Source organism: Cryptomeria japonica, chromosome 6 (genome assembly GCF_030272615.1).
Source record: "Cryptomeria japonica chromosome 6, Sugi_1.0, whole genome shotgun sequence".
Lineage (NCBI taxonomy): Eukaryota > Viridiplantae > Streptophyta > Pinopsida > Cupressales > Cupressaceae > Cryptomeria > Cryptomeria japonica.
Window position 1 is genome coordinate 546,933,343 of NC_081410.1, and position 20,786 is coordinate 546,954,128.

At 35.5% G+C, this 20,786-nt stretch overlaps 1 protein-coding gene across 1 annotated transcript in view; it reads right to left on the minus strand.

Annotated features, from left to right (window-relative positions):
- LOC131073025 (E3 ubiquitin-protein ligase At1g63170) overlaps positions 1 to 17,014 on the minus strand; it is a 42,680-nt gene extending 25,666 nt beyond the window's left edge. Inside the window, exon 1 of the mRNA XM_058009367.2 lies at positions 15,247 to 17,014. Coding sequence (XP_057865350.2) covers positions 15,247 to 15,998 — 752 coding nt within the window. The 5' untranslated portion in view covers positions 15,999 to 17,014. The remainder of the gene's footprint in view (positions 1 to 15,246) is intronic.
- Between the last annotated feature and the right edge of the window lie 3,772 nt (positions 17,015 to 20,786).

A 20,786-nucleotide genomic window follows, 5' to 3' on the forward strand; every position in this document is an offset into this window, starting at 1 on the left:
TCAAAGAAACTTTGCAGCACCATATCTCCTAAGAAAATCCCCTCAGCCATGGAGACATCTTGTTATGGATAAGCCTATACATTCCAGCAACTCACACCAGACATCCTTGCCCTTACAAAGTTAAAACATACAATATTTAAATCCTTAGATCATACTCGGGCTGCTAATGTACAAGAAATGGTTCAAACGATCAACCCATTCAGACCCATAGACATTTATATCATCGCCCCCAGATATGTTCACATGGTGACACCTGCCATGAATCCAACACTGCAAGGTACAGATTAGATTAGCAGGCATTCATTCCCTCAGTCATGCAGCAGGCAATTGGACTTGATTTTTATGCACAAGTAGGTGAGATCTTGATTGGATTACAGATCTCTGACAGAAACAAAAATAATATCATGACACTCAATACAAAGACATATGCAATCAGTTAAATTGCATCAGGATCACCCTTGTATTTAATTTTGAGATGCCACCCCTGGCTCAAAATCTCATTTCTCCCATTCATGCAAACAACTAGCTTTTCATCAAGTTCTCATTAATTTCAACAACATCCCTTGTACACATGCACAACGTTCCAAAAGATGTGATGCTTCATTCACCACTCAACAACTGTCCTGAATCAACAAATCAAGTTTCACCATGTCAAATTTTCAATCTAAATATCCATGCTCACTGCTGCACACTCATGATCGCCCTCAAAATTTGTATTGACCACATGAGCATTGAATTGTATAACTACTTGAGGGCACTTGCTCTACATAATTAGCATTCACTGTTCATGGTGTCTGTCATTTCAAAAATTTGTCGGCAATCACAAGACATAGTCACTCCAACTTCATATTATGCAATATGGCACCAAAGATATGACTACTGCCTGTCTCCACAAAAAGTACCCACAGGCCCACTGCATTGTAGCCACCCGACACCTTCCATGTACATGCAAATGGCATTCTAATATATCTAATTGTCTGATTGGTCCAAAGGATCAATGAAATCACCCAAACCTGCCATGTGTGTGCACTCCACATGCTCCACTGCTTACACAATGACTGCAAACAATAAACAAGCCAAACCCAAGATTCCTCACTTAGCTGGAATGCATGACATGAGTCCAGGTCGGTCAGGCCTCTCAAGCACAATACACTCAGTGTGCAAAGGTGAAAACATCCCATAATTCAAACATATAACACTTCGGATTCACCAAACTCAGGCATACCAAATTTCAAATTATGATAATGGACTCCAAGCCACCACTTAACTACAATTCATTTGGAAAACCAGGTTCACATTTTCTCTCAGGCATAATACCACCAGCATTTTAGACACAAGGCCCCCTCATCCAATCCTATAAAGACCTCATGTCTGCCACAAATTTATAACTCAACATCCCCAACTCCAAACTATTGATCAAATCAAATACATAACAGGACACAAATCTGAGGGAACAAGAGAAACATGCCACTTGGAAACACGGACAAAAAGCTCCCATATATCTTGATAATGGGCACAAGTCCACAAATAATAAAGAACTCTGAACTTCAAATTAATTTCAAATTTTAGACTGCTACTCGATCACAATGGATTAATTGGGGGTAACTTTATTCGGGGCCTAAAATTTTACAATGGCACTAGATTACTAGCACACTGGTCTGTAGAAGACAACTCATGATAACCAAATCCTAGACACTAAAGCCCCAGCACTATCCAACAAATAAACATCTCGGGCCTACCCTTGGCAAGCCCCACCAATCTTCAACTTGATTCTCTAAACATCAAGACAATACCCTAGACTTCAAACTAAGGGTGAGCCATGATAAAAAGTGCAACTCGAGTTCACCACAAGTAAAACAGATTATAGCCCAGATGCAAGCTTCCAACTAAATTCTGACTCATGAAAGATTTTAGGTCCAGAGGGCCTTTGAACATGATTTTGAACCTCGTAGCATTGGTCAACTCCATTTCACAAAGAACTCAAGTCCACCCTATGTGGGCCCCACTAATAATGAAAGTGTGATACTGAAACTTCAAGATATGTCTCTGAATTTGAAACATCCACTTAGTTGGAAAACATAAAGAAACAAGTCTGCCACTCCTTCCACACGTAAACAAGCTTGAAACCTAGACATGGTTGTGGCAAAAACACGTCATAAGGTACTCTCGAGTCAGAGAAAAATAAGACTAAAAGTTCAACCAAGCTGGGAAACGCATAGCAAACAAAACACAGGCACATGAGCATGGAGATTGTAAATAGGCCACCATGGAACGTGAACTATGAAGCACAAATGGGGGCAACTTGGAGAATTAGAGAGTCAATCACAGTGGATCCCACTATATTGACAAAGAACTAAACAAAGCCCAAAGGGAAACAAGAAGGCCACTGAGTTGCATTTTGGGGCACAACCAACATGCCCCATGGTTCAAAAACTTGGACTCACAAATACTTGGCACCCCAAAATTATGACTCAAACTCAGGCTCCACAATATTTTTTTCAAAAAGTATATATACACAAGATAAACTTAAATTAATGCAAGAGACACATAAAGAAGGAATTTAGAGAAGACATACATCTATTTTGATTAATAATTTGTCATGATTCAAAAAGATCATATGAGATCTTTGACCCGCAAACGCTCAAAATTCAAAAAGATCATATGAGATCTTTGACCCGCAAACGCTCAAAATTCAAAATTTCCAATATTGTATAATTGACAATCTACTTCTTGTTCCCCATCATCTAGACTTGAACTATAAGTTAAATATTAATCATCCTACGGAGTAAATGATTCCCTCACATGTCATATTCCCCAATGCTTCTGCTACTACTACTTTTGTCTCTAATTCAACAAGATCTCCATCAATGCCATTAACATCCACAGCTTCAACAATCCAATCTGGATATGAATCAATGTCATCCAAAAAGATGGCATCATGATGGAATGATAATTGATTGTTGTATTAACAAAGGAGAGGAATACTCCTTATATAAGGAATTACATAGAATAGAAAGATTCTAAATACTAACTAACTGACTGACAGAATAGAAGTTGCTAAAAACTAACTAAACGACTTAAATGACCTTTATAAGCTAAATATTACAATATTACTTTAATACATAAGATTCCTTTCCCTCCACCATTTTAACTTGAATGAGAAGATTGTATTGGACAAAGACAAGCTCATTGAGATACTCCTAGATCAACCTAATTCTCTTTTTGGTCTGAGTACTCTCAACCAAGGTTCCAATCATGCTCACACCCAAAAGCACTCTAGGGCTAATTCAAACACAAAATGCTAGCCTTTGAAGATTTGGAGAACAAGCATTTATAATTCCCCCCCACAAGTCTACAAATAAAAGGTTTAAAATATTATAAGTAATGCTTTGAAGTATTAAGTAAAGCTTTGTGGTATTAAAATTATAGTTGCAATTAGCAAAGTGTGCAAACTTTAAGAAATTTATTATACCCAATTGTTGTAATCCTTTGAATACATAAAGGTCAAGTAAAGAGCCTTCCCTCTACAACCTTGTAGACCTTTTACTCATCTAAAATTATATCTCTAAGGCCTTCAACAAGTGTCACCCAACCATCATATCTTCATTACCCTTGAAGGAATGTGAGAAGAAAAATATAAGGTTTAAGTAGTACCCTGTACCCTATGCAATATATTGTCTAGAAGAGCATCAAGCAAACCCAAAACATTGACCAAATGCTCTAACAACTAAGAAATTAATTCAAGGGTGGTCGAAGACAAGACAAAACTTACCACAACCAAAACTGAAGCTATGACTTCCACATGGGTTTAGGGCCAAGGCAACAAGGAAGAGCGTGCAAGTTAAAGTAAGTACCCAAAAGGAGAAAGTTTGTGAGATTAAAGGAAGCACAATTCCTATTGTGCAATTGTGCACAAAGTTGAATCGAAGAGCAAACTTAGAAGGCATTGAACATGAGGTAGTCTGGCAAAGGTGTCAAACTTGAAGCAATCAAGAAGATCATCGAAACCAACTAAGTCAAATGCAACACAAGGAAGCCAAATTTGAGGCATTCAAGAAAATTGCCAAACCCAACAAATTCAAGCACAATAGAAGTGTCAAACATGAAACAATCTAACAAAGGCCTCCAACAAGAGGCAATCGAGTAGATCGTTAAACACAAGGAAGTTGAGTGCAACAAAACAAAACACCAAATCTAAGATAGTCTAACAAATGCACCAAACAAGGCCAATCAAGTAGATTTTCGAACCCAAGGAAGTAGAGTGCAAACTTAAGACAAACTAAAAGAAGCATACTACAAGAAGCATCGAACATGCCATTGTCAAAATAGATCACTCAACTCAAGGAAGGTGGGAAGCAATGGTTCTCATGGTGTTTGGAGTAACATCAAAGCCATCAAGCAAGATGGCACAAAGTCAAGCAAAGTTGCACAAAGAGGCCAAAGGAGCCAAGGAACGAAATGCATGCAAGAAAGCACACAAATGTGCAAGCCTTGCATATAAAAGACAATGTGTGTAATGCCCTTCCCATTTGTAGCTTGGAAATGAGTTGATCTCAGCATGGTCCAACCATGTATCTAGGAATGCATAGGTTATGGTTGTGTTTGGCTGCAAAGCGATTATTCTATGTTCTGTTTCAATGTGTTTATGGTGCCTTTGTGACTTATGGTGTGAATGGACCCGCATGTTCAAGAGGGTGTTCGTCAACATGTCAGCCTTTGGTGTCATTTGCATTGAAATGTGTGCACAATATTGTGCCAAGTTCCTTGTGAGGAGTTGATGTATTCTTTCATGATGATATTTCATGTGATGTATGTGAGATGGTATTATGCTTGGATTTTATTAAGCTTAATTTAACGATGTGAGACATATTGTTAAATGTGGATTTAATGTGATTATGAACTTATGATGTTTGAGATATTAATATTGATGTTGAAATTAAATAACAACATGATTTAGATCAGTTAAATACAATAAAGTAATATATGTGATATTTGACCCCATTAAGTGAATTTGCTATGCTTCGGCTATTATGAACATGGGCGAGTACACTTCATGTTTGTGAAGTGATTACAAGTATAAGGTATTTATCCACCTGGCTCCACATGTTTAAGTTATACCCCAATGGTGGCTATATGGGAGATGTGATAATTTGATGTATTCTTTTGTGATGATATTTCATGTGATGTATGTGAGATGGTATTATGCCTGATATTTATTATGCTTAATTTAATGATGTGAGACATATTGTTAAATGTGGATTTAATGTGATTATGAACTTAAGATGTTTGAGATATTAATATTGATGTTGAAATTAAATGACAACATGATTTAGATTAGTTAAATGCAATAAAGTTATATATGTGATATTTGACCCCATTGGGTGAATTTGCTATGCTTTCGCTATTATGAACATGGACAAGTACACTTCACGTTTGTGGAGTGATTATCTATAAAGTATTTCTCCACCTAGCTCCACATGTCTAAGTTATACCCCAATGGTGGCTATATGGGAGATGTCACATTGGCCATAAATGTTTATCCCTAACCCATCCTACTCAGTTCAAATACAATTCCCCAATTATTGTGTTTAACGTAGAAAACTCTAACCCCTAATGGATGCCTAGTATATGAGTGTAATTATTTTATGCAACTTCATATTTTTGTAGCTTTAAGTTGAAAATGCTATATAATTTATAATCATCATTTAATGCTAAAAATTGAAATGTGAAGTATAATTGCATGTTTATTATGTGTTTAGGAAATTAGGGCAAATGAATGAGTTAGAAATTGAAAAGGAATTCAATTCACTTATTTATTTTTAATTCAAAATCATGAAAAAGTGTTTTGGGGGTTAAAAGCAAATGAGAGTTCATTTTTACACTTAGTCTATCTTGAATCATGATGGAGAAAAAATAGGAGAGAAAAACCCTCTTTGATAGGAAATTGATTTGTTCACTATGGGAGCAATTCTACACCGAATTGGATGGGATCAGCTACATTTGGTCAGGAATCGAGAAGGGAATTGGCTGCTCCATTTGTGTGTGCTCAAAGTTCTTTCCATTTGAATTTTGTGAGTTGCAAAGAGGTATTTTGTTAAATACTTCATTTTATTTGTTTTAAAAGTTCGCATTGGGAAGATGTTACATTCATTCTTGTCCTTTGTTTCATTCAATTTGCTACCGTAAAATATATTTATGAAAATTTTGTGATTCTCCAAAAAATGGGGTTACCATGCCCAATTTTTTATAGAATGATCAAAACATGAATTTTATATTAATAGAGGAGAAGAGGGGTGTTGGGCACTTTTAGAACCAAAGGGTATCTTTAGATTTTTTAACTTTGAAAATTTAAATGTGGTGAAATTTAAAGTTATTTAAATGGAGTTTCATGGAATTTTCTGGTATTTGGTTAAATTGTGAAAATTGGAAAAATGAGTGATCAAAACATGAATTTTATGTTAAAAGCGGGGTGTTGGGCACTTTTAGAACCAAAGGGTATCTTTAGATTTTTTTAATTTTGAAAATTTATATTGTGGTGAAATTTGAAGTTATTTTAATGGAGTTTCATGGAATTTTCTGGTTTTTGGTTAAATTGTGAAAATTGTGAAAATTGGAAAAATGAGAATTTGTGATAAATTATGATATAGATTATTATATGGAAACAAAGGTATATTTTGTAGTTTTTTAAAAGACATCCATATGGATCACGTGAGCAATTTTGTAAAAAAAAAAGGTATGATGTGAAATAATTGTGAAAATGGAAAAATAATGCATTATTTGGTTTTTATGTCACATTTTTTTGGTGAATGTGATAGGCCTAAGATGTAGGTATTAGAGAGGGTTATGGAAGTGGCTCCCAAAATGACCCTGACCCAAAGTGGTCATGTGCAATAATCACGTGTGAGAGTCAATTAATCAAGTGAAAACTAATGATACATGGGTAAATTAACCAAGATAATGGCTGCCCCTTACATGTCTTGAGTGCTTGTAAAAGCTAAGGATGACATGGGAAAACAAGCCCACTCTAGGAGCATGGTACTTGAACGATTGAACATCCTTTGTCCATGTGAGAGGGTACTCAATTCCACATGATAGCTATTCCTTGTGCTCCACAATGACACTCCCTAACTAGATCTCTAGCATCTAGTCCTAGTGTAGTTTGAGTAGCACCTGAAAGATATATTGTTCCTTTCTTAATGGTGTTGACTCCATTCTTGCATTCCTGAATGCCGTGTATTCTTCATGCTTGGATGTGCTTATGTCTTCTCCCCATGTGTCTTGTGTGTGTGTGTTTGGTTTTGTGCCATTGGTGATCTTGCCTAATGATAATGTATTGCTTTTGTCCATTGGTGAGTGTGCCCAATGTGAGTGTTTTGTTTTGGGCAACTATGTTCATGTCCAATGAGGAATTGTACTTACCCCTTGATGTTATTGATAACTTCTTTGCATGATATGTATGAGTGTATATACTTGTGTATGTCATGTGTGTAGGCCCTCTTCTTGTGTGTTTGGTGTGAGTGTGCTTGTGGCTAATGTGACCACCTCCTAGCACGAAGGGAGTGGATCTTTTGATTACACGAGGTTGGGTGGCCTGGAAACCATCGTTGGGGATGGAGGATCATGGATGAAGACTAAAGATGTTACTACCAGAGGTAATAATGTGTTTATGCTTCATTCCCTTATTTAATGTAAATTGTATACTAGAGGGACATTAAGTATTGCAATTTGTAATAGTCATCCATTGGACTTCTTTATCAAGATGGTACGTATTTGGATGGACTATGCTAGTGAATGAATTGGATTATGTGACCATATGTTGGAACTAAGCATGATTGTATAATGCTTTGATCAAGTTGCCTTTATTCTTTATGGTAAAATTGGTAAAATGAACGTAGGTAGTTTTCAATTTGGGTATAAAATGAATAGAGGAAGTTGTATTTTGAGTTTAAATGAACCTCTTTGTTGCACCAATAAATCTTACTTCAGCCCTATAACCATAGTCAAAGTCATAGAAAATTCAAAGTGTAAAGTCGTAGAAAATCTAAGTGTTTCAAGTTTCATTGATTGGGTTTTCACCTTTTGGTCTTTATTAAGTATTTGAAAAAGGAAAGGCTTAACCTCGAAACATTATCACCGATAGCCCCTCCTTGCCAAAATTCTCTAAGGTTGTGGAGCATCAAACATCGAGCTTACACCCCTTCAACTTCGATCAAACTAGTGAAATAAGTAAGTCGTAACCTCGATCCCTAATCCCTGAAGTGTGCCTCAAAAGCCTTTTTTCAATTGGGTTTATCGAGCTTCAAGCATCAAGCTTTCACCTTACAAACTTTGTCAAATTTGTGAATGACGTAAGTTGAAACCCTAACACTCGATTCCCAATCATTCCTTCCTCAAGCTTCAAAATTCCCAAATTCGTCGGACCTTGAACTTCAAAGTTCCCAATTAATTGAATTCAAACTTCAAGCTTCCTCTCTTCAAAATTCTTTTGTTTTTTATAATAGGTAAACTGAAACCCCAAACTCTGATCTAGTTTGTCAATCTTCAAACTTTGGAATTTCGGTCTTCAAACTTTGGAATTTTGTCCTTCTACCTACATAGTCATGAGTAGGGGGTAAGTGATAAGTACAACCACTGACCTTGGAGTCTTCTTGTGGCATTCTAGAGGATCAGTCCTCAAGCCTTAGACCTCCTCCTTTTATTGATTTGCCCATTTAATGCATGAGATAAGGTGATCACCAAATCCCTAACCTTCGAAGCCCAATAGGGGTTGAGGAGTAAGACCTCCCAATTAAGCAACCTCGTGTGTAGATTGGCCTTTTTGTTGAAGATCGTCTTGGTCTTGTTGAGTGGATTAGAAGTGCCAATGTCCTTATCCTACTCCTTGTCTCAAAATTGGCAGTGTCTTCATCTAGTTGAGTCATGTTGGTTCCTAGACAACCATCATTGGTGTTGGTTCTAAGCATGTCATTAGCATATTTTATGTGTGCCTTGGTATGGATTGGAGGTTGATGATTTCCTCATCCTATCATTGTGGGGTGTCATGAGAGAAAGTGATTGTGAGTTGGTATTTGTTCATCTTTTAGATGGTGTTATTTCTCTCTTGTAGGTTCATCATGGAGGTTTTGTCACGTGACTGTTCAATCTTCCACTAATACCACTTTGCATACTCAGTGGTGAAGTTATTCCAGTTGTCATTTCCTTTGTGTCATAATGTTCCATATGACACTTGTATGCTCTTTGTAGTGCAAGTGCGACTTGTTGTCATATCTTCTTTGTTGTTGTTTCAAAAAAAAAATTGTTTCATCAAGTTATGCCTTGATCCTTCAAACAGAGCATTTCAATGTGTCCATGGAAAAGAAAAGGATTGCGCAAAGGAAAGCAAACAAAGATAGAGCCTAAAGAAATGCACAAAGGATGAGAAAAGGAAAATATGCAAAGGGAAAAGGGGAGAGCATGAAGAGGCAGACGCACAAACAGTCAATGACCTCAAGCCTAAAGCTAATAGAGGCACCTTCCCAACGTCAAATTTCCATATTTTGAAGATTCGTGTAGAAAAAGGCACCAAAATCTATCAACCACACACCATCTAATGCATGTATAGCCAAGGCTGGCATCACCATCATCTTGGGAGGGAGTTTCAAAATCATCATCAGAACCACTCTTCTTTTTCTCTTTATAATATCTTTTAAATTGGTTAAGGTTGCCACAGTTCCAACATTTCGCCTTGGTCTTACCAAGAGATTTGGATTTTCCACAAAATTTAGATCTAGACTTGTCTTGCTTCTTATCCTTCTTCTTGCCTTTCTCTTTTTGTTTTCCACAAATAAATAGAGTATCCTTAGTAGAGTCAGAATTCTTTCTTCACATCTCTTGAAATAGTAACAATGCCACCACACTTCATCCATTTTCAACTTGGCAGCATTGCTCCCAAATAGCCATAACAAGGTGGTCCCATGAATTTGGCAAAGAACGTAGCAAAGTCATACATCAATCCTCCACCATTATCTTTCCAATGGAATGAAGACTAAGTCACAATCACATTAAAAACATTTAGATGTTCAACCACAAAACCACATCCTCCATTATAAGGGCATACAACTTCTTTATTAGGAAAAGGTTATTTACCAAGGATTTAGCCTAATAAATCTCAGCCAACTTCTTTTAAAGGTTTGCTACAATAGTCCCTTCATGCACATTCAACAATATTTGATCAGCCAACCAGATGGGACCCTTTATTTTTCAATCCAATATCTCAATCTTCTTCTTTCATAGCGGTAGGTTTGGATCTAGATAGTACAACCCATAGATACATATCAACAAGCATATCCTCCATTTTGAACTTCCAAAGCTCGAAGGTTATGCTTGAAGTTGAGAACTTCATTTCTATCATTAATGCACTTGCCATTTTTCTTAAAACAAGATCTCCTTTGGCATAAGCTCCCATTCAATCCAAGATAAGAACAAAAAACTCTTGCCCCTAACACCTAGAATCTAAGGTGATCAAACTTTGATACTAAATGAAAATTAGAGGTGCAAAATATGCTTCCTACACAAGAAATAAGCATGCTTCCTACACAAGAAATAAGCATGCTTCCTACACTAATCTATGAGAAGACATGTACAAAAATAGAACTAATCACGCAGTTACAAAGAAATAAACACAAGAGAACTCAATGACAAAGTGACTTCCATGAGAAAAATACTTTCGAGATGAAAAAAAAACCCACATTCAAAAGCAATTATTTGTACTACTCAATAATCAAAGGTTACAATACACTTACAAAGTCTAAGCCTTCACAAAAATATTACCAACTAGAGATCTAGAGTAATTTTGGCAACATAACAATACCTCCAAAACTCACTATCAAAACCTCCATTCCAAGCACCCAATAAATAGGACATGCAATACACAAAACCATGAAATGAAACTACCCAAATGAGGGCACCCAACTCCCAAGATTAGTTCGCGAGCTAAAAATAGCATATTCTTCCCACCTATCAAAAGCTTTTCATAATCCATTCACCAACTTGGGCGCTCCTTTTGGCTCCATTATCTCCATTCAAAGATGCCTTTTGACATGTCAAAACACGTCATAAGTTGGTCAACAAGTGTAATGCCCTCGTACAAGTCTATTATGTGTCATGGATGTTTTCACATTTCCAATGTCAAAGACCTAACTTCTATAGGCTATAACTTTTGATCCAATGTGTTATTTTAGCCCTTTTTTTAAATTGTTGAGCCCAAAAAAATGTGTTTGGCATCCAAGAATCAATTCTTAACAAACTAAAATATTTATTTTTGCTGAAAACAACATCTGTAACCCAAAAATTGAGGTTTTTGTTCTCTAGTCTAAAAATTGCAATTTTTGCACTCTAAGCATCAAGAGCAAGGTTGAGACGACACGTGCACACAACCAACATTAAACTACTCTCATTGTCCTATCATTCCAATACCTATAACATTGCTCAAAGCAATATGAATCACTTGCATTAACAATTCTAGCGAAGACAATGCTCCCAATTCTCTCCTTAACGATCTCATGCTAAGTGGAAGTCATATGAACACCTACAACAACCAACCAAACATCTATAGCAACCTATTGACACTTGCAACAGGCTATACCATACCTACAACAGCTAAGTGGACTCCTACAGCAGCTTTGCAACCACATATAAAATTGATATAAGTGACCTACCCCTTGCCACCAATGTGTTTGTATCCTACTAGAATAGTACTTGACTAGGAAACCAATAAAATCCAAACTTCTCAAACAAGTTTTTAGATTATCACCCACCTTAATGATTGTTGAGGCATATCTTCCTCCAAAATGGCCTCAAATTTAAGAAATGAACAAATTTTTGGAAAAGCCATTCTTCTTGTCTTTCCAAAGCCTTTTTGGGACCCATTATTGATTTTCTAATAATGAAGGGTGTAATAGATATATGACATTCCCAAGATGCCTCCATAACATCAAGCTTCTGTCAGTAACCAAATAAGATAAGGGTTATTTAGATTAATTCCTCCTGTGTCATTTGCTCAAATAATTTGCTCCAAAGGAAGGAACTATCTTGATATAGCTTCTAGGCCACATTCATAGCCAGTGCTTGTGCAAGCATAATTCAAGATCTAAAACCTTTTCAAATCTTTGTTATTTTTAGCCCATGAAACTAGAGAAATTAAAATTTGTGCATACCACACCATAAGAAAAATTTTAAATATTGGTGAGCTTTCTAGCTTTCTTGGGTAACCAATAAAATTTCAATATGTAAATTAGCATTGCTTATAGATAGACTCACATTAATTGTATTCACCCAATTAGAGTTAACAACCTGTGTCCAATGTTGGATTTTTTTGCCTAACTCTAGTAATAAGCTCACTCAAGAGAGAGATCCAAAAGCCTATTATCCAAAGGAAAGTTATCAAAAAGCATGCTTCCTTGAAGCTCAAGCTATGTAGAATCTCCCTCTCATGGTGCTTGTGGTTGTTGAATAAGAAGATAGAGAATGCATCTGACTCAATTTCCAAAGTGAGAACTTCCTTCAACTAATACAATTCCCTAATTTTTAACCTAAACTATGCTTCTTTTTTACCACAAATTCACCTCATCTAAGTACAAGAAGAGAGCAACAATCAAGGTAGAAATCATATTATAATTCTAAGGTAACTCCCTACACATGTCATTCTAGCATATCCGCAGCAACGAAAAAGTTACAAAATCTATCCATTAGATCCACATTGTAGGCCTGTTCTTGCAATTTTCAAGTAGCCAATTTTTTTACCAAATACACCTCCATTCTTACAAATTCCTAGCAGCCAAAGTATTAACCAAATATAACATTCTTGGCCTATAAACTTTGGGATGGGTTGTTATAAGCTCATTTAGTTAATAAAAGCATATGGTCAAATCTGCCACAAAATCTTTGCTCAAAAAGGCACATTCACCCTACTAAGTTGGACACTCTAGGATCCCCTTTGTTTCTTGAAAATGCACAAGAATTTAAATAATTTAATTATTATCTCATTACATTTTCTTTGTCTAATCGTTTCCAACCTTCCAACCAGAAGCTTTGCCCATATCAGCACCTATTGGTAACCTCTAAAATACACAAAAATGTTAATCCTTAGTCCATGCCTTCCATCAATCCATAGAAACCAGTTTCCAAGGATTTCATAAAGCTGTCCACCTATGGCAGTCAACCTACTGTTGCAATGATTGTATATTTGCCATTCTGTAATGGCTATCCTTGTCCCCTACAATGAAACCCCCATGCATGTATAATCTATTTTTCATCAAAAAGATAAACCATGGAGAACCGTTAACCTTTTGATGTGTATTCCAAGTTTATGCCCCTTACAACATACAGAGTCCTCATCGCCCTCTCTACTTACATACTGAAAATGTCAAAGGAGCAAGACATGGCTACTCTTTGCTAAAGCAATTGACACAAGTACATAACGTGGTTGAGGCAATTCTACTTGAAACTCAAGGAAAATGAATAATAGAATAGGACACAAAATGAATCTAGCCTTCACTGTAGCACAGGAGACTAAAGTCCCACTACACTTATTAGACCAACTATGATTCAAGAATCAAACTACCACACATTGAATCCATTTAGATGAAACTTATAGACAATCCTACCAGCCAATGATGCAAATGCTTTCCACCTACAGCTTCCTGCTCAACTAGAATTAAAATTATTCTTTAGCATTAGCAAACTCAAAGTATATAAGCAATTGCATTCAAAAAAGGAAGTGCATGCAGTCCATCCTTGTCATACCATCACCAACTCCAAACCACCTCCCCTTACAGACATACTACTTGAGATCAAGATGAGGACCACTCACAACAAGCAGACTACAGAATACTTGGTAGACACAAATGGAGTCTTACCTTCACAAATCAAATATATCCAGTTTGCTAAGTCCTGGAGATGAGGTGGTTGTCATCAGCTTCTACAGCATTTATGACCAATGTCTTAAATCCCAATAAGAATGATAAAACCTATATTGCATCTGTTGATAGAGAGGTAATTTAAGGAGAATATTTTACATTCAAGCTCAATTACATAAAATTCATCATCTACCCGATACTTCACATTACAATTGTGCAAGAAATGCAAAATGGAAAAAATATGTTTCAAAGGAGCAATTCAACTTTCAAGTATTAACACAGATCTAAAATGCATAAATTACCATGCTAACAAATTCTATGCGTAAAAATCACCTATACCCTTCAGGGTAAAGCTGGTGACAAACTAAAATACTTTTTATTTTCTGGATGCAGAACAAATCTCAAATTGAACAGCCCTCAGATCTTTATCAATTTTGTCAGCATCTAGCCAAACCTTTAAAGCTTTACAAGTGCTAAAACACCAAACATTCAAAAGACAACACATATTCAATGATACAATTAAATTCCATTGGAAAGCTGTCAAACAAAAGTCAAGCAATGATTTTTTTTTAATAATAAACAATTTTAACACCTAATAAACAAAAGGGGGGGCTGGTTATAACATATACAAATATTTATACAATATGAAATCAAATTTTCTACTCCTATTACACAATTGACATGCAAGCATCAACAAACTGCAGAAAAGGTGATTGGCCATTCCCAATCTCTGGATTGTTACCACAAAATTCAGCTTGAGGAAGAGAAAATCAGTAACAACAACATTCAGAGTATGGAACAGAATATCTGTAAAAGATCATGAAAAAGAGGGAAACCATTTAACCACGCTTCCAAATAAATCATTAGTTTTAAACACATGTTGGAACACATCTTCGATGCATGCCTTCCATAACTCTTCAGGTGACAGATGGCAATGACAATTTTAATTCAACCTTGAATATGAGCATGCAACATATATTTCAGAGTCTTGAAACCCATAGAATACATTCATTCCACCATGCTTGTAGTATTTTGAAACTTTATAAGGATTGCCAAAAGGGACCCCTATTGTGACCATCTAAAGTTTTAAAAATGCAGTAAAATATGATATAGCAAACAGGAGCATAATCAAAATATTGAAAGCACGAAAGTGAATCTCTTGTGAGCATCTAAAGTTTTAAAAATGCAGTAAAATATGACATAGCAAAGAGGAGCATAATCAAAATATTGAAAGCACGAAAGTGAATCTCTTGTTAGTCATGTACGAGAATTAAATAAGTAAAAATGCTATTAAAATAAGTAGCGCATATATAAGACTTAGAATACATTGAAATAAAAGTTCATTAAATACCTTGCATCAGACATAGATGCATCTCGAGTGCTCCTTGCAGACTGAAATGTATCACTGACTTCTTCTTCTTGAGGAAACTGGGGTGCTGAGGTTACTATGTAAGACGAAGCCCGAGTAGGGCCACTAGAATGAGATGTACCTGAAGAAAGAGGATCTTGCTCTGCCATGTGGGTGTAACGGTGTGCATAACGCCAATATAGAAGAGGAAGAGTGGCAAAACAACCTATTGCATAGCCCAGAACCCAAACATGCAAAGGAGCTTGTGGATTTTCATGCCTTGAAAATGACAACACAATAATTGAAGCTACTATCTGGCTAACCGTAATGGTAAGTTCCATTGATATCCAGAAACCTGAGTTCAACGGACTTGTTCTTTGTCTTCCTGCCCCATAGCTGTTAAAATCATCAGTCCTGCCAAAAGAAGCGTTTCGGCCAAAAGAACTGCTTCTCAATGATGACGATGAAGGTGGCAGCCGAGGATGCACTTCTGCCGTTGTTATTGTCCTCTCAAGTGAATTCACAGGAATTGCAACATCACACTCAGATGATGCAGACAATTGAGGACTGTCTGTGACAAGACTTTGATAATTTCCTCCTCCGTCTGTTTGAACTACTAAAGGACTTGACGAACTCGGTACATTCACAACAACATGATCTGCATCCGGTGAGCTCAGTGGATGTTCCATCAGCAAAGGATGTCGATCGCAATCAGTTTGGCTTTCACATTCCAATACAGCACAACCAGCAGCCATGGAATTTCCTCAATGCCCTAAAGGGAAACTATAAAAGCCTGTTATCTACACTGATTTCTAAGTTAAAGTAAAAAAACAGAGAATTTTTTTCACCTAGGTCTAATGCTCATGTACACCGTACACTGCAGTTTCCTTCACAGATCAGTATCCCACAAGATGAAAAATCTACAGCGATTTAGAGAATAGCATTCATTCAAAATGCCGTACAAATCCTAGACTAAAGTGTGTAGACTATTTATGGGTTATGGAAGAACGCAAGTGCAAGTCTTAAGTTTTAACAACCCTTGCAGATGAAACCCTGGAAAACTAATTGTTTTAATACGATCGTCTGAATTGTTCAGGCGAATCTCTTAAAACTCCCATTCAATGTCTGGCCGTCAAACCAAAAAACCGTTTCCAAGCAAATACTCATCGGAGACCAATAATCACACCTCTAAAGCACCACGGATCATTTAAAACAACTATTTTACAGAATTTCGAAAAAATTATAAATCAAAGCTTTCAATTTCAGACTTAACTTTTGAAACTTCATGACATCCTTTACGACTGACTTGCTACCAAGACGTTCCAGAACAATCTCGTTACAATTCCAGCCGAACTTAGTCCATAAATGCCGCAAACCCTTCAAAACCACTCATCCAATAATCCAGTTTCCTAATTTCTCTTAAGCTCAAAAAAATCATCAAATTCCAAAAACAACACAGCTAAACACCGTCTAGAAATCGCCATAGCGAGGAATTCAACAACACTTACCGTGACATCCTCAAAACAAGTCAAAGCTGAACAGTTCCAACAAACCCTGCTTTTAAACTCTTACGAAAAGGCAATTACCCTAGTCTTAACCAATTTGACCGTTTCAAAACTCAGAAGACTTGCAGATACACCGATTGGCTGGATTTATATCGCCCTGGCAGATCGAACAGTTCTAACTCTTAGCATTTTTCTATGATAATCCTTTTCACACCCGACTTTTTCCTCGGTTCTCATAATATACAAAACGCAGATTAGTTGAGAATGTAAAATACACGACGAGCACCGTCGCTTAAATAGTCCGGCAAGTCTGTCGGAACAGGAAGTTAAGGTAAGTTCGACTGACACGTGTCCGTACTGCTGAGATTTCCCCTCTCTAGAGGTTCTCCCTAAACTGAGCCAACATAATGTTTGTTTTTACCGGCAATTAAAAGGAGATGACTTTTTACGCATATTTTTTTTTTTAAAGACTGTTGTAATTTAGTAGGGAAGGTAGTATTGAATTGTTCCAAACTTGTAATCATAATTAAATTTTTATTTTCTTTTGTTTTGAAAAGGTAAAGCTTGTGTTTAAAGATGGAAAGTAGTTCAATAACATCATTAAGATAGGCATGTGCTTTCGCTTGGCAGCCACTCAACATGAACTTTATAATGATTTTAGGCTTCATACAAAATCAGCTTTGTAAATGTGTAAAAAGTCAGTGTTTAAGGAATAAGGAATAAAATCCCTTTTGGATAAATTTAGATTAAAGTATAAATTGATTTAGATTTTAAATAGTTAGTTGGGAATTTGGTATTATTAATGAATATTTCGAAATTAAAAAGGTGGATGGTTTTAATTAGTTTTTAATTTTATGGTGGAATATGAAAATTGGAGATGTGCAAAATCAATCATAAATGTTTGGAAAGTGATATCTTCAATGTGTTTGTTTTCTTAAAATTTGAATTGGCTCAACTCTCTAGAGTTAAATTTTCTTAAGTAAGCCCCCTTGATGAATTAAGTTGATGGGTTTGGGTGAATATTCAAAGACATCGTGCATTTCTTTTATGTCCAAAATCCTTTTTTTTTTCTAGAACAATTGCTCCTTATAATTATCTCAATTTTCAAGATGTTGCTTGTTGTATTTCTAAATCTTTTTAATTTCACAAAATAAATGCCTTTGAATATTAAGATATGATAATAAGTTATGCAAACATATACTCTTAATTGCTAGTAGTAAACAATGAGAACTTAGGAATTTGAATTTGAGGATCTGGATTTTGGAACTACTTTAAGATCGAACTTGAGAGCTACAAGATTCACCCAAGATAGGAAAATACAAATATTTAAATCAAGAATGAGTGCACAGAAGTTTTGGTTGATAATAGAGTAAATATAAAGTAGGTTATGATAGGACTACATATATGGAAATATGTGTAAGTGGAAACAAATGGAAACAATGAGTGGGAAAATTTGTCAAACTAATCATGAGAGTGTGTCACTTGTTGATATGCAATTGAATTGAATCTTTTTATCAAAATGGGTGCAAACTAAATGGGAATAGACGTGGATACGTAAATTTTACCATTACGTGTTACCTGGTAATTTGATACAGTATACGGTGAAAATGGAATGATAAAGCTATTGTAAAACCACAAAGATCCAACCACATAAACCCTAGTTCTACAATCAAGAATCCACTATACACCATTGAAGAACCTAAAACATGCAAATCACAACAAGATAGAAAGATTATGCCATTCACATGCTTGGTAGGGTTTGATCTCCATTGTTTCCTACCTCCATTGATATTTCTTTATATGGTTGCTCTCAGATTTTGTATTGTGCACAAGAGCTCAACAAAGAATGAATTGTGGTTGCACGAAGTTGTTTGATTGATCGCATATGTCATTAGACAGCTGATTAGGGTTGATAAGGATGAGAGTATTATCTTATATAGAAGACACCTTAGAAAATGAAGGGATAGGATTAAGAGGTGAAAGGACAAATGGTCGGCTAGGATTAAGGTAGAAGAAATAATAAAATATAAAGGGGTAGTTAGGAGAAAATTAAGAGATAAATGACAAGTGTCAAGGAGGGAAAAAGCTAATGAGTTAATTAAATAAACAAAAAATCATTTAATCAATAGAGAAAATGGGACCAATTAAATAAATAAAATATTTATTTAATTTAGGGAAAGGATAATTCAAATAAATAAAAATATTTATTTAAATAAGAAAAGGCTAGAAAAGGCTTAGTGAATTAATTAAACAAATAAAGAACTATTTAATAAATAGAAGGCTTAGGATAAAATATTTATTTAATCAAGCTAGGACAATTTTAGGTGTCTATAGATACCATGCATTTGAATCTAATAAAAACATGCATTTTAAAGTATATGAGTGTTCTCAATTGACATGAAAAGCAAATGCACAAGAAGATATTGAATCCTTGTAAAGTAATGTATCAATCTTAAACTCTTTATGTGTTCCTTTCTTAGGCATGAGTGCTCCATATGACATGCAAAAAAGAGAAAAGATATGTAGTGAGTAGATTTTGTTACACAAGTAAAATGGGTACAAATAACAAGTTTGTTTTAACCATCTTTGAAAAATGAGAGAGTAAAAAGAGACAAGGGTTAGGAATTTTACATGCACAAAAAGTGATATTCCAATACGTAGTGTCGCAAATTGTAACCCTTGACTATTTTACACTCGTTGTGTGCCCTTGCCTTAGTGTGTCTTCTCCTAGCTCTTATCCAAGCATATTTGAGGCCTTTATACTATAAAATTGTTGTCAAATAATCACATGGTAATTTGGGTCTCTATCTTGAGTTGAATGCACCAGAGACATCCTTGATTCGCCCCTTTTTGGGTGGACAAGGGTGCTAGGTGCCCTTGTTCCTCCAAAAAGAGCCCATTTTTAAATATGTCGATGCCTAGTTCTCGCTAGTTGATCCCCGATCCCAATACTTTAATATGACAGTTGGAGGTCGTCCTAATTTATGAAATACCTTGAAAACCCTATATAAGAGCATCCTTTCAATAAATATTCACAATCCATCCACAAGCATCATAAGCATCCATTTCGCAGCATTTCATCCCACCATATCCTTCGAGCATTATTTAGATATGAGCATCATGGAGCAGCAAACTACAACAATCTTCATGCAAGAATTTTTTCATTATGGATTCTTTTGGTTTTGTCATGTCATGTTATTGTATCAACACTTGTGATTACATTCAAAGAGTATTACATCATTGTCATTATCAACTACAACAAGCTTGAGATATAACATTCAATATTTTACTTCAGATGTTTTCATTTCATTCAAGGGTTAATTCCAACTCGGGGTTTGACCTAGGCAAACCTTATCAACACGACACAATTTTTCTTCCCTGTGATAGGATCTAGAAACAACATATATAGATCTGAGAAGAGCAGACAAAGGCGCACATGAGCTAATTTTGAAGAACCAAAAAACTACCAGTTTTGAAATTGTCTGTTAATGTTGATTATTGTCAATTTCACATCATTAACCTTAGTACTCATATTCAATTTCTCATTTTCAACTCAAACAAAATGAGAGAGTGAAATCCAATTTGAGTTTAGCACTTTCATTCATAGATTTGAGGTTGAACCTATTGAATCCTATTTTTCACCTTTTGAAGTATCTTGGTTGGAAATAAGTATTATTCCTTATTTATACAAGTGAACTTGTGAACACTCTTATTTCCACCACCTTACATTTTGGTGAACTCAGCGCTTCTAATATTTTGCATATATTTTGATTAGGTATTTTCTGCATACACCTAAAAATGGTCTGAAGATAATTAATTAAATAATTACTTATTTAATTAATCCCCCTTCCTAATTTAATTGAATTCATTAGCAATTTGATTAAATCCCTTTCATCTACCTATTAAATAAATCCTTATTAATAAATGTAAGGATTTATTTAATAGGTTCATTTCAATAGTCCCCTTTGATTAATTAATCTGAATTAATTAATTCTTCCCCCATTTAATTCATTTCTTCTAATCCCCTAATTAATTAAA